The following is a 14087-nucleotide window of genomic DNA, read 5'->3' as shown; positions in this document are numbered from 1 at the left end:
CGCCTGCGGCCCATTCAAAGGCCGTCGTCAGTGTCATGGTTTCTTAACGATGGTCTCAGGTTAGACTCTAAACAGACAACTTCAAATGTGATTGCCAAACCCTTTTGCGTAAGGCACTGTTTTTATTAAGTCCTGGCTTCAGGTGCCAGAACATCGGAGATGTCATCTTTATCTAGTGGCCAAGGGCATATAGAATTCCTTCCCTCGGGTTACGTGTTGCTTTCACCAAATAATTATTTTATGGCTAAGAATGAGAACCCTTTGGTAATGGCGATCCCCTTGGAAGGTTGTTCCGCTTCCCCGCAACATCCATCTTTATGTACTGTTAAAACCCCTAAGGACTATTTATCTAGCACATCTACCTTTTCCGAAGGCCCCCCCCCCCTCCTTTTCATGTGGGGCGGTGGTGGTACCATATCCCTAAAGGGCATTACGCAGCAGTTTTTTGTATTTTACCAAGGAAGTCAGCCCAGGGTCCTTTCCCAAAGCGCGTGCTATTCGGGCTATAACAAAACTTCTGTAAATTTCTTCAAATATATGAACTTTGATGATCTGAAGAAATATACTGGTCGGCAGTCGCACTGGGTTTTCCAAAGCTTTACCTTAAGTCCTTGGAGGATCTTAAATATCAGGCAATAGCTGTAGGGAGGTCAGTGTCTCCTTGCAACATCAATATAGTACTGTCCTTGTGTCATATGACTAGTTTTTTCCATTATGCCAGTTTATTAACATCCTACCTATCGCAGCAAATCTCTTTGCTATTTCACTTGGTCTATGGTGTTAGTTTATACAATTTTAATATTCTGTTCATTTCAGAGTGATGTAGCTTGGTGTTTCTCTGGTACAATTTTCACGGGAGCGACACGCTGAGCCCAGAAAGGGATTTTGACGTAGGAAAAATCTATTCTGGGCGAGGAAGCCGTGTCGCCCAGTGAAATCCCCCCCTGGTTTTTTCCCCTATACAGCAATAATATCAATTCATTAAAGAAAATACCATAGTGAATTAGTAAGATTTTAGCTTATATTTAAAAAATTATGGAAGAATGAAGGAAATCCCAGTCTTCTCTCAGTAACCTTTTCTCGAGATCCAGGTACTAAAACTGTCAGATATATCAAGTTCTGTGACAGCCAGGAGGGGGAAGAACTGCAGGGTTGCAATCACGTGTTCATGGGAGTTTTTTTCCACCCCCCCCCTTCTCTCTCACTCTCTCTCTCTCTCTCTCTCTCTCTCTCTCTCTCTCATTTACTGAGACTCGAGATTTTTTATGTACTTGTACTATTTGTTTGTAATACTTTCAAATAATAATAATAATAATAATAATAATAATAATAATAATAATATAACAACTGTAATTACAAAATTCATATGTGATAGTATTTTAAAGAAATACAATACGTACTAATCTATCCATGTCACTCTTAATTAAGGTTAACTCTCTCTCTCTCTCTCTCTCTCTCTCTCTCTCTCTCTCTCTCTCTCTCTTTGCCACACAAGATAATAATGTGTCATAGTGGTAACTCCCTCCCTCTCTTTCGCTGGAAGCGTTATAAGTATTTTTTGAGAGAACAGAGAGAGATAAACACTCTCTCTCTCTCTCTCTCTCTCTCTCTCTCTCTCTCTCTCTCTCTCTCTCTCTCTCTCTTTTACCGAGATGAAAGAATTTTTATGGTAGTAGTACATAAAATGTTTATTGATAATTTCAGTTATTTAATAATAATAATAATAATAATAATAATAATAATAATAATAATAATAAAACTTTAATTACAAAATTCATAATGGTCATATTTTAAAGAGATGAAAATGACCTTTCCATTTCACTTGTAAGGATAATTCCTCTTTCTTACTGAGATGAGAGAATTTTTATGGTAGATGCTCGTATTTATTATATTTTCAAATAATAATAATGATAATAATAATAGAAGTAGTAATAATATGATAACTAATTTCAAAAGAAAATTCTTCCCTTCTTCTTTTTCTGTATCAATTTCCCTACCTCATAACTCCAGTGACACTTGGAGCTTAACAATGCCATACAATGGTCAACAAATTTAATGGTTTTATGTAATCTCTCTCTCTCTCTCTCTCTCTCTCTCTCTCTCTCTCTCTCTTGTATTTTAATGAAAATATACAGTAATTTATGAATACACAGTGTTGCACATGAAAAAAGTAAATTAGTGATAATTTTAGAGATATGGCCCTAAGAAAAATTGCAAATTAGTGAAATTTTCCCTGTGGACATGTTTTCAAGAACGTTGTTCCGGCGTACGACGATTTTCGGGTTACGACGCGTCTTAATAATGGAACCCCCGTCGTAACCCGGGGACTGCCTGTAATTGTTTATATACCTGTTTTTACTTATCGTCGAATTTTGCATCATTAATGCAATCAAGATAAAATAAAACTTGTGCTTTCTTACAACAAATTCACCCTGAATACGCTGGTGCTTTCAGATTTGAGATGCATGTGATATGTAAAGAGACACTGAAGAATATGTCTCATTAGTATGTTGCATCTGTAAAGGATTCAAGTTTGACTGTTTTGTCGAGAGAATGTGATCTGCAATACATCATTGAGTTTGTCATCCCAGTGAGAGATTTTGCCAATTAGCATTATAAGAAGGTTGCAATTTTGAGAATAATTAACTTGTTACATCATTACATTTTCTGTAAATAAATACACAGAATTCCCATTATGACTGTCGAACATTTTCAATCTGATATCATACAGTATGTATGGACATATCTGATAAAGGAAAAAATAATAATAATCAGATGGATGTATCTGGTATCGTTAGCTCAGATCCAGGTGGGCTGCGGGAAATTCAGTCCAGCAAAGAAGTTGAACTCTGTGGACAGACCTCCCACTCTTCAACTTAGCCTAAGCTTTAACCGGGTTGTTTCAGAATATTGTTTCTAATTTTATTATATGAAGATATTTTCAAACAAAAAGAGACATCAGATACTAGTTTTAGAAATATGAAATAATAATCTCAGTGAAGTAATAAACAACAAAGAATTAAGAAAGATTGACTTCCTTTCAAGCCAAGTCAAGTATGGATGTAACACAATAAGACATTCTTCATTTTCTCTTTACATATCACACGCATCTAAAATCTGAAAGCACCAGCGTATTCATGGTGATTGTAGTATTGTATGAAAACCCAAGTTTTATTCCAACTTGATTCCATTAATGATGCAAAATTTGATGATAAATAAAAGTAGGTGTAAAGAATGAAATGTTTCTCTCTTCACTTTTACTCGTTGTAATTCCTTTGTGTTTTATCTTATTGATTTCAGGAAAAGATTATTTAGTTGTACAATGAATACCGAATCCTTTGGTATGACCAAAACTTTTCTATCTTTTGCAAAACATGAGATAAATGAAGAAATATGTACGTATAAACATATTGCTAGTTTTCTATTATAAATGGAAATATGACACAGTGAGCAGCCTACCTCCCAGTACCAGGCAATCAGAGGCTGCCCAACAAACATCTTGTAGGCATAGAATCTACCTTAAGTGAATTGACTGTAGTATAGGTATTATGCCGGTGTTAAAGATCCAGATGTTGTTTTAAATCTGGGCTAGTAGGCTTATGTTAAAAATGTTAGTTTAGGTCATTTAATTTAAAATATCCCAGTCAAACACTATGTATCTCCTTTCAGGCCTAAAGGGCTTATTCCTCACACAAAAATTCATTACTGTTACCTAGTAGCCCTGCCCTATGTTAAATATTCAGATGTGTATTTAGGCTAGTAGGCCTAGGATAAGTAGGTTTAGGATAAGTTATACGTCTCTAAGTACGTATTGTTGATAGAACTGTGGAGTTGCTCTGCACTGGATATTACCTTGGAAATTGACTTTCCTATACCCAGTATTTTTGTTGTTTAATATCAGTTTCCAGTTCTCTCTTTCTCTCTATAAGTCGAATTAATTTAACCCGTAATTAAACCCTCAAAACAGATATGTTATTCTGTGTGGGTAATCCTGGAATGCTATCGCGCATGAACAGTGTATGAGGAGCTTTTGGTAGAAAGTGGAGTTCCCTTCACCGGGGCCCAAGTAGGGATCGAGCTTCCCCAGCTAAGTAACACGACCTACTAGGTTAGGTTAGGTTAGGGTAGGTTAGGTTAGGCTAGTTTTTTTTATAATAGGTTTTCTTAGCCAATCCCTTCTTGAATATATGGCAGCCTTATGGCTTCCAGGGTGACCATCATAACTATGACATGTCCGATCTCTCTCCCAGATAAAGATGTGGGGTTAATAATAAATGACCAACAAAAAACACCACCACCACTTTCATCAGCAACATTAAAAGTATAGGAAAAATCAATATCTAGGGTAATAATCAATGCGGAGTTACCCCGTAGTTTTACCGTATTGTTATCTCAACTGCAATTAGTTTCATATCAGAACCAAATTAGGCTAAATAGCACCATAGGCTAGCCTTTGGAAATATAAGGACAACTTAGGTCAATTGATAAGCAAGATATGATAATACTACCATGAATTTTAGCTCCTCGCCATCACTGAATTTAATATCACAATGCTCAGAAAATGGCCACTTTTGCAGTTTTTCCTTAGTCTAGGGATTTTGTAGGCATGTGAGTAATATGTATATATTTACTGATAATGATAAAAAGCTTGCACCATTTTCTAGTAAGTCCATTGTTATTGTTTTGAAGCTGAAGCTGCTCCATTCCATAAGGTCATAGACATTGCAGATTTGAGGTTTCTGTAGAGCAAGCGCTAGACTAGGCTATACTGTACGTTTGCAGAATTTTATGCAACTGTTTTTAGTAATTATTAGTTAATAGTTACCGAACGTGCCTTATTTAATACAATTTTATTTATGTGTAAGAATTGCCAACTTTATTCTTTATACAGGCAGTCCCAATTTTATGATGGGGGTTCCATTCTTATGCTGCGTTGTAAGCCGAAAATGGTTGTAAACTGAAATATTGTTGAAAATCCTAAGAAAACTATGTAAACTGCATTCTTATTGCATTTTCCATAAAAAAACCTTCAAATATTGATTATTTTGGGTTTTTGGAGTTATATATCTTCTGTTGGATAGGCGTAACATATAAGTGTTGTGACCCAAGAACATGCATCATAAACCAGGAAATCATTTCTGAGGAATAGGTATATTTGAAAAATATCGTAGCCTTGGAACATTGTAAGCTGGAGCCGTCGTAAACTGGGGACGACTAGTTATGGTAAATCAATACTAAAACAACTCTTGACCTATCTGGAATTATTGTAATCCCTTCTATTGATGAATGCTTCTCCTAGCTGAATTAAATTACCAGTGCTGCAGCAAGCGATCCTACCAGCTGAAGATAAGAAATATATATGCTAGGTACTATATTGCTTAGGGGGGTGACAGGGATGCCCTCTTAGACAGTTGCGACCCAGTGTGCAAGGTTAGGTTGAGGTGAATTTCTGTTCAGATATTTCACTAGTTTGATTAATGGCACTCAAGGTCGTGTTAAGATGTGTTGGGTCCCGTAGCCAAACCCCCTCATCACCCTGCCAAGTAAGAACCCATTCCATCTCTTAAGTTAAGCTATGGAATGTAAGTGCAGAATGCATTTGTGTATTCTACTCTGTGACTTAGCCTCTAGGTTATGTTAGGTTGGAGGGATGGGATGGGGTGTCATCCAGAGGGGCAATGCCCCCCTTGGCCAGGTAAAGACAAATAACTAATTAACTGTACTGTATAATAGTAAGACTCATGTGAGCCTGCTCAACAAACAAGCATTAGCACTAAGTTTTAACTTTTAAATCTCCACTGCTTCAACTACATGATTTGGAAGGGTATTCCACAGTGTGGTTATACAGGAATCAGACATTTCAAAATTTGTGTTATTGAGCTTCACAGAGGAAAGGGCAGTTATTTAGAATTAACTGCATATTTTTATTATGTGGGTGGTATATTCTGAGGAGAACTGAATGCACAGTGAGCTAACTGAACTGTGATGCCAGAATGTAATATTGAAATGCAAGTAAAGTGGTGAAGACCAAACAGGGGAACAGTATTCAAAACAAGTCATAAATAAAGAATTACCCTGTAAAACATTAAAACTTGAGGACTGATAGGCAGATTCAGGTTTATATAGGAATATGATATCTGATATAAGGTCCATGTGGCTAAAGTTTGTTTAGTGAAGTGTGATGTGAAATGCTAAGTGAGGTTAGTTTAGTATGCATCCCTTTCAGATGACAGGGTATGACATTGAAAATTAGGTTGTATAGGTTTGGAGGGTTCAAGAAAACAAATTGTACCCCCTTTCGTATTTCTGTTTTTAACAACGTAGGCTTAGGACAACCACATAGATAACCAATTATTAGGTGAGAAAAATAAATACAAATGAATAGCACCATCAGCCATAGTGAAATGTATTTGAAGATAAGAGTTAAACAGTGGAAGGAATGTGCCTTCTATGTCTGTCATTATTTGAGAGAAAAATACACTGAAGGATATAATGGCACTTAAAATGCCACATCATAATCCAGTCTAACTTCCCCTGGGATACAGTGACCTACTTGACAGGGGAATGATTGCTGTACTCTTCATTATGATTACTATTGATTATATGTCTGCAAAATAAACTATACATTTTGTCATGTGCCACTTGGCTATAACTGGTACCCCAGTATAAATTTATTTTTGTTTTGAATGGTATACTTTCTTAATCCTTTGTACTGAAATAGACACAAGTATGGGGTTTATACCTAAAAACTCTGATATTACTTTGTAAGCTTTTATTGTTGAAGTTATGTAATCTTGGCATGGGTAAAATGTACTTGAAAGAGTTCCAACAATGCATTGTTAAGGTTTGATAAAGATTTAGTATTATTTCAGAAATCAGACACAAATAATATACAGTACACATATTGTACTTTCTTCAGTGATATTTGTTTTGCATAAAAATATTATTGTTAATGTATTGTATACTTCACTCTTTTCTCTTACAGAAGGCACTAGTGCTGATACAACTCAGCGTGGTATTAAAGTTCACAGTATTCCTCCTCAAAACCTTGTTGTTCGTCTTAGTCATCGTGAGATACACAGATATCCACGTCGGCACCAGCATAGTAATCGATATTTTTATCAAAACATCACTCCAAATTTCACTGTAACAAATATCCAGAAGCCGCCATGTTTTTTAAGAAAATTTAGCCCAGATGGGAGGTAAGCATTTCTTTTTTTCTTGAACTAATTTATAATAATATTATCTTCAGCTACAGTTTCCTGCACTGCAACAATGTCATTCTGCTGTCATAGACTGGATAAAAGTGAAAGTAAAATGTATTCATGTATGAAATATGCAAATGATTACATATTTACAAATTTTGTTTGGTGTACGTATTTGATTGATTAACCCATTCAATCACTAGGCTTTTGTATTTCTGATCTCTCCTAAGGTCAAAGCTATGACAGGTGATGTCTTACTAAACCACTGTTGTACCTTTTGTAGTCAAAGAGTTTATTTGGTCATCAAATTACAGTCTGGAAATAATTATGCTTTTGTTTCAGGTTCCTTATTGCCTTTTCTGCAGATCAAATGAGCATTGAAATATTCAGATACATGGGACCCTCAGCAGCAGCTGATCTTTTGCACTGGTGTGAGGTATGGCAAGTTTTCTTTTTATTTAAAAAAAAAAATCTTTGTTTCAGTGCAAGATGACTGATGTGATAAACTTTCTGTATTCTCTATTTTAATTGGGTGTATAAAGGAATGTAAAATTTGCCCTTTCTAGTAATAAAGCTCTTAGGAAATACTAACGTTGATTTATAGGTTTTAAGTGAACGCAAAACTTTGAATTGATTGTGTCGTAGATGAAAACCATTGTGTAATTTGCTAACTTTCCTAATCCCTTCTCATGTGATTGGTAGTAGTATTGGTTTTTACGTAGCTTTTATAAGACAACAAAAGAGTAAGCTCTCATGGAGAGTAATGAAAATGTTATACAGTTACTATTCATGCTAAATTTCTATTCTTACTTGGGCCCATGTCTCAGTTGGTAGGATGGGCAGTTTTGAAAAGTAATTTCTTCATGAGAAAAACCAGAAGCTAGAGCTGTGAAATTTAGTGATTTAATGAATAGAAGTTGGTATGAATATACTAGTTTGAATTTACAGGGAACAAATGTTTTGAAAGACAATGATGCCAAGAGTCATGAGATTCGTAAGAATATCTTTGACCGATTCTTCAAACTCAAGCACACTGTGAACGTAGCAACTAACGGAGAGCAGTTGAATCGTGAGTGTAGCCTGTTCACAGATGATGGAAGGTTGGTACTTATGTTTTGCATGTAGGTTAGCTGAAAATGACTCACTGATATTATGAGATGAAGTGAATGCCAAGTTTATGTGAGGGTTAATTTGTGGGAGTATAGGGACAGATGCATCAAACTGATACATTGGACTTTTTCTTATCTGATGTGAATGTTTCCTCTTTTGAGATTCTGAGTAAAAAATTGTTTTATACATTCAACTTACCTGTCAGATATATACTTAGCTATTTGACTCCGTCATCCGACAGAAATTCGAATTTCGCGCACACGCTACCGGTAGGTCAGGTGATCTACCTACCTGCCGCTGGGTGGCAGGAATAGGAACCATTCCCGTTTTCTATCATATTTTCTCTGTCGGCCATACTGGCAACATCGTTGTGGGTATCTCCGGCTGGATTCATATTTTGCATCGCAATTGATCTTCGTTTGGACTTCTCGGTGACGTATTTGGATTGATTGTACTGGCATACGCGATTGTGGACTGTTTATTGGATTTGATTTGGATTGTTCAATATGATGTCTGACTCTGGAAGTGTGGTGTAAGAAATGCAGGATGTATGAATGCTCTTTTGATAACACTTGTAATGAATGCAAGGGTTTGAGTGCGGAAGAATGGAAATCTCTAACTTCATATTTGAAGAAGTTGGAAAGAGACAGGGTGAGGAGGTCTTCTTCCAAGGCCTTGTCTAGTTCTGTATCTAGCGGGGTTATTAGTAATGTTATACCCTCTTCTCCATTTACTACCCCATCTAATCATGTAGTTTCTGCTCCTTTGATAGAACCAACAGATTCGGCATCAGAGATTGCTAATCTCAAAGCCGCCCTTCGGAAAATGGAAACCAAAATGGCGGCCATTGAAGGTAAGCAAAGTGAGTTAAGTGCTGTGGATAGTGATATAAGTGTCCCCAGTGCTGTGGAGGGGGCGTCTGATTGTCTCCACAACGCTCCCAGGCCTAGACCTCTTTCAAGCTCCCAAGCCCAGAGGAGAAGGAATGTCAAAAGCCGTAAGGAGGTTGTGGAGGATCCCCAACAGTCAGACGTCCATTCAGCATTTTCTGTATCGCCACAGAATGCCAGAGAACGCTACAGAAAAAGCGTTCTACGGGAGTGTTTCTCCTCTTCGGAGAATTCTTCTCCTAAAAGAGGCTGGAGATCGGCGGATCTTTCTCGCCCCTTAAAAAGAGGTTGGGATGAGCCCAGGATCACATCGAGTCCTGAACGTTTTCAGGAGGATTTTCCTACGGAAATTAAGAAGGCAAAGAATGTGCTTCCTTCCCCCGCAGACTTGTGGGAACCGGTAAAAGACCGATCTTCTTCTCCTCCATTGGACAAGAACTTGGAAACGAATAGAATCCTTCGTAACATGCAGGATTCCATCACTTCGCTTGTGGGAGATCTTTCAAGAGACCCTCCTAGAAGGAAAGACGCTTTCCTGCCTATAAAGAAATCTAGGCTTTCGAGGGGTCAGACTCGCCATCAAGATTTGTCCTCGTCTGACTTGGAATCGGATTCTTCAGCCTTGCATAGGCCTAGCAAGATCCGTTCTCCTGTCAGGCGCCAGGCGCCAGCCAGGCGCGAGTCTCCAGACAGGCGCGAGTCTCCAGACAGGCGCGAAGCACCAGCCAGGCGTGAAGCGTCAGCCAGGCGCGAGACGCCAGACAAAAGCGTCGAGCTTTCTAAGCGCGAGGCGCCAGCCAAGCGTGAAGCGCCAGCCAGGCGCGAAGAGCATAACAGGCGCGAGTCACCAGACAGGCGCGTCGAGCCTGCCAAGCGCGAGACGTCGGCCAGGCGCGAAGACCCTACTAGACGCGAGGCGCTAGCCAGGCGTGAGGAACTTGCAAAGCGCGAGACGTCAGCCAGGCGCGTGACGCCAGTTTGGCGCGAGGATCCTGCCAGGCGTGAGACGCCAGCCAGACGCGTGACGCCTCCAAGGAGCGAGGCGCAAGCCAGGCGCGAGGCTCCAACCAGGCGTGAGGATACTGCTGGGCGCGAGACGCCAGCCAGGCGCCTGACGCCTCCAAGGAATGAGGCGCCAGCCAGGCGCGAGGAGCCAGCCAGGCGCGAGGTGCCAGCTAGGCGTGAGCCAGTCAGGCGCGAGGCGTCTACTAGTTTTAAGGACGTTGATTTACTTAGTCCTTCCCCTACTAGAAGTATTTCTCCTAGAGATCCTACATCTCATGATAGAGAATCTATCAGGAGAGAGCAATCCCTCCGTCTAAACCTAGGCCTTGAAGAGGTTTCTGAAGAAAGAAAGAAGTCGCTACCAACGAGGGACTTTCTAATTATAAAGTCTTAGCCTCGTTGCTTCTAAAGGAATTTGGGGACTCACTTAGTCCTGCTGCTCCTCCTTCACCGAGATCGCTGTTTTCGAGTACGAAAACTCCGAAATCCTCTGCTTTCCTGAAGATGAAGCCTGCGATTTCGATGAAAAAGGCTCTCCAATCTTTGGAGGAGAGGAATATGGTATAAGACAGAAGAAGCTATGGGCTTGATGCTCCCCTCTTCTGCGGATTCAGATTTCTCTAGCCTAGTAGAGTCGGTTAGAAGACACTCTCTAAATTCAGCAAAGGCATCGTGGAGTATGTCTGAATTAGATCAGCACCTTAAGGGAATATTCCACGTATTGAAGTTTTTAACTTCTTGGATTGGTCCCTTGGGGTGCTGGCTAAAAAGACTATGGAGCCAGATTTTCTTGATCCGGAAGCCTTACACAGTGTCCTATCTTGTATGGATAAGGCTGTGCAAGATGGATCTGGCGAGTTAGCAGCCCTATTCGGATCTGGAGTGGTAAAGAAAAGATCCCTTTACAGTTCGTTTCTGACAAAAGGAGTTTCTCCTTCACAGAGGTCCGCCCTACTTTTCGCACCTCTGTCAGATCATCTGTTTCCTTCACCTTTAGTAAAGGATATATCTAGATCACTTTCTGAAAAGGCAACGCAGGATCTTCTGGTACAATCCACGAAGAAGAATAGACCTGCAATACCTATTCAGAAGAAGTCTTCACATACTCCAGTTGTGCCCTTTCATGGAGCATCCTCGACTCGACCTACTACGAAGAGAAAGCCCTTCGACAAGCGAGGAAGGTCTTCCTTCCACTCTTTTAAAAAGAGCAAGTAGCAACCATGTCCTCCAAGCACATGTAGGGGCCAGACTTCAACACTTTGTGGAGGCTTGGTCCTTAAGAGAAGCAGATCCCTGGACTCTGTCTGTTCTACAGAAGGGTTACATCATTCCCTTCGTAGACAGACCTCCTTTAGCAACATCTCCGAAGGATTTGTCGACGAGATACAAGGACCATGGACTGAGAGAGACTCTCCTGCAGACGGTGGTGTCGATGAGGGACAAGAAAGCAATAGAGATAGTGCGGGATCCATTCTCCCCGGGGTTTTACAACCGCCTTTTCTTAGTACCAAAGGCTTCGGGGGGATGGAGACCCGTACTGGATGTAAGCATCCTGAACCGTTATGTGGAGAAAAAGAAGTTCTCCATGGAGACTTCAGCTTCGGTTCTGTCAGCCTTGCGTCAGGGAGATTGGATGGTCTCCCTGGACCTTCAGGATGCTTACTTTCATGTTCCGATTCACCCATCGTCAAGAAAATACCTCAGATTTGTAGTACAAGGACAAATCTTCCAGTTCAGGGCCTTGTGCTTCGGCCTATCCACCGCTCCCCAGGTATTTACGTATCTGATGAGGAACGTGGCCAAATGGCTTCATTTAGAAGGGATCAACATCTCTATGTATCTCGACGATTGGCTAATCCGGGCCAAGTCGGAGAAACAATGTTTGGAGGACCTACAGACTACTTTGAACCTGACAAGGACATTAGGATTACTCGTGAACCTCGAGAAATCTCAGATGGTCCCCAGCCAGAACTTAGTTTATCTGGGGATTCGGATGGATTCTCGGGGTTTTCGGGCTTTTCCATCTCAGGAAAGAATTGTTCGGGGCTTACAGAAAGTCTCGAGCTTCCTAGAGAAAGAACGGAGTTCAGTAAGGGAATGGTTAAGCCTTCTGGGAACCCTTTCCTCACTAGAACAGTTCATTTCTCTAGGAAGACTCCACCTACGCCCGCTTCAGTTCTTCTTAAGAAGAATTTGGAGTTGGAAGGACGGGCAACTTTCAGACTCTTTCGTAATTCCTTTGGAAGTGAAGAATCATCTAAAGTGGTGGCTGATACCCCTGGAAAAGAACGAGGGCTTGTCTCTAGAGGTTCGGAACCCAAACCTAATCTTGTTCTCAGACGCTTCAGGGATGGGGAGCGACTCTAGGGACAAAAGAAGTATCAGGCCAATGGAGGAAGGATCAACAAGACTGGCATATAAACACCAAAGAACTTTTTGCTGTTCTCCTAGCCCTAAAAGCCTTCGAAACAGAGGTAATAGGTCAAGTGGTACAGATCAACGCGGACAATACCACAGCGTTGGCCTATATCAGGAAACAAGGGGGAACTCACTCTTTTTCTCTGTTCCAGATAAAAAAAGAACTGTTATATTGGACGAAAGACAAGAATGTGACTCTCCTCACAAGATTCGTGAAAGGAGAGAAAAATGTCAGAGCAGACAGGCTAAGCAGGTTAAACCAAGTGCTCCCCACAGAGTGGACCCTTCACAATCAGGTTTGTCAAACTCTGTGGTCCCTGTGGGGCAGACCTCAAATAGACCTATTTGCCACCTTCCTATCCAGAAGGATAGAGAACTTCTGCTCCTTGGTGGAAGACCCGAGAGCTATAGCGGTGGATGCCATGCTGCTGGACTGGGCAGGTCTAGATGCCTACGCCTTTCCCCCCTTCAAAATGTTAGGAGTGGTCTTAAAGAAGTTTGTGGCTTCAAAAGGGACGAGACTAACACTCGTCGCCCCCTTTTGGCTGTCTCAAGATTGGTTCACAGAGGTACAGGAATGGACAGTGGACTTCCCAAGATCTCTTCCACACAGGAGAGATCTTCTCAAACAACCCCATTTCGAGAGGTATCATCAAAACCTTCCCGCTCTCGCTCTGACTGCCTTTCGACTATCGAAAGACTTGTCAGAGAGAGAGGCTTTTCAAGCAAAGCTTCGAAAGCAATTGCTAGAGCCCGAAGATCCTCAACTATTCGGGTCTACCAATCCAAGTGGGATGTTTTCAGAAGATGGTGTAAGAAGAAGAAACTGTCCTCCTCCGATACCTCTGTGACCAACATTGCTGATTTTCTGATTTTCATTAGGGAGGAATCTCAATTATCAGTTTCGACCATTAAGGGTTATCGTAGTATGCTCTCTGCTGTTTTTCGAAACAGAGGTTTAAAGATAGCAGAAGATAAGGATCTCCACGACCTTATAAGGTCATTCGAAACCTCAAAAACCATTTCTCCTCGTACTCCGAACTGGAACTTGGATGTGGTTCTAAAATTCCTGTCGTCAAATAGATTTGAGCCTCCTCACAATGCGTCGTTTAGGGATCTAACGAGAAAATGTATATTCTTGTTGTTCTTAGCGACTGCGAAAAGAATTAGCGAAATCCACGCTCTAGATTCTCGAGTGGGATTTAAAAGTGATGCTGCAATTTGTTCTTTCCAGACTCTGTTTCTGGCCAAGAACGAGAACCCTTCATAACCCTGGCCAAAGAGTTTTGAAGTTAAAGGGCTTTCAAATCTCGCAGGAGAGGAATTGGAAAGATCCTTATGTCCAGTTAGAGCCCAGAAGTTTTATCTAAAGAAGAAGAACGAACTCAGGGGATGTAAACAAAGCCTGTGGTGTGCAGTACGGGATCCTAGTAGACCTTTCTGGGCTCAGCTCGTGTCG

The 14087-nt window shown here is 40.6% G+C and overlaps 1 protein-coding gene across 1 annotated transcript in view; it reads left to right on the top strand.

The window, feature by feature from the left end:
- LOC135224410 (DET1 homolog) overlaps window positions 1–14087 on the top strand; it is a 69081-nt gene that overhangs the window by 20043 nt on the left and 34951 nt on the right. Inside the window, exons 2-4 of the mRNA XM_064263380.1 lie at window positions 6986–7202; window positions 7548–7641; window positions 8154–8305. Coding sequence (XP_064119450.1) covers window positions 6986–7202; window positions 7548–7641; window positions 8154–8305 — 463 coding nt within the window. The remainder of the gene's footprint in view (window positions 1–6985; window positions 7203–7547; window positions 7642–8153; window positions 8306–14087) is intronic.

The sequence above is a fragment of the Macrobrachium nipponense genome, chromosome 12 (genome assembly GCF_015104395.2).
Source record: "Macrobrachium nipponense isolate FS-2020 chromosome 12, ASM1510439v2, whole genome shotgun sequence".
Classification (NCBI taxonomy): Eukaryota; Metazoa; Arthropoda; class Malacostraca; order Decapoda; family Palaemonidae; genus Macrobrachium; species Macrobrachium nipponense.
Note: the sequence above shows the minus strand (reverse complement) of the source record. Positions and strands in the feature narration are given on the sequence as shown.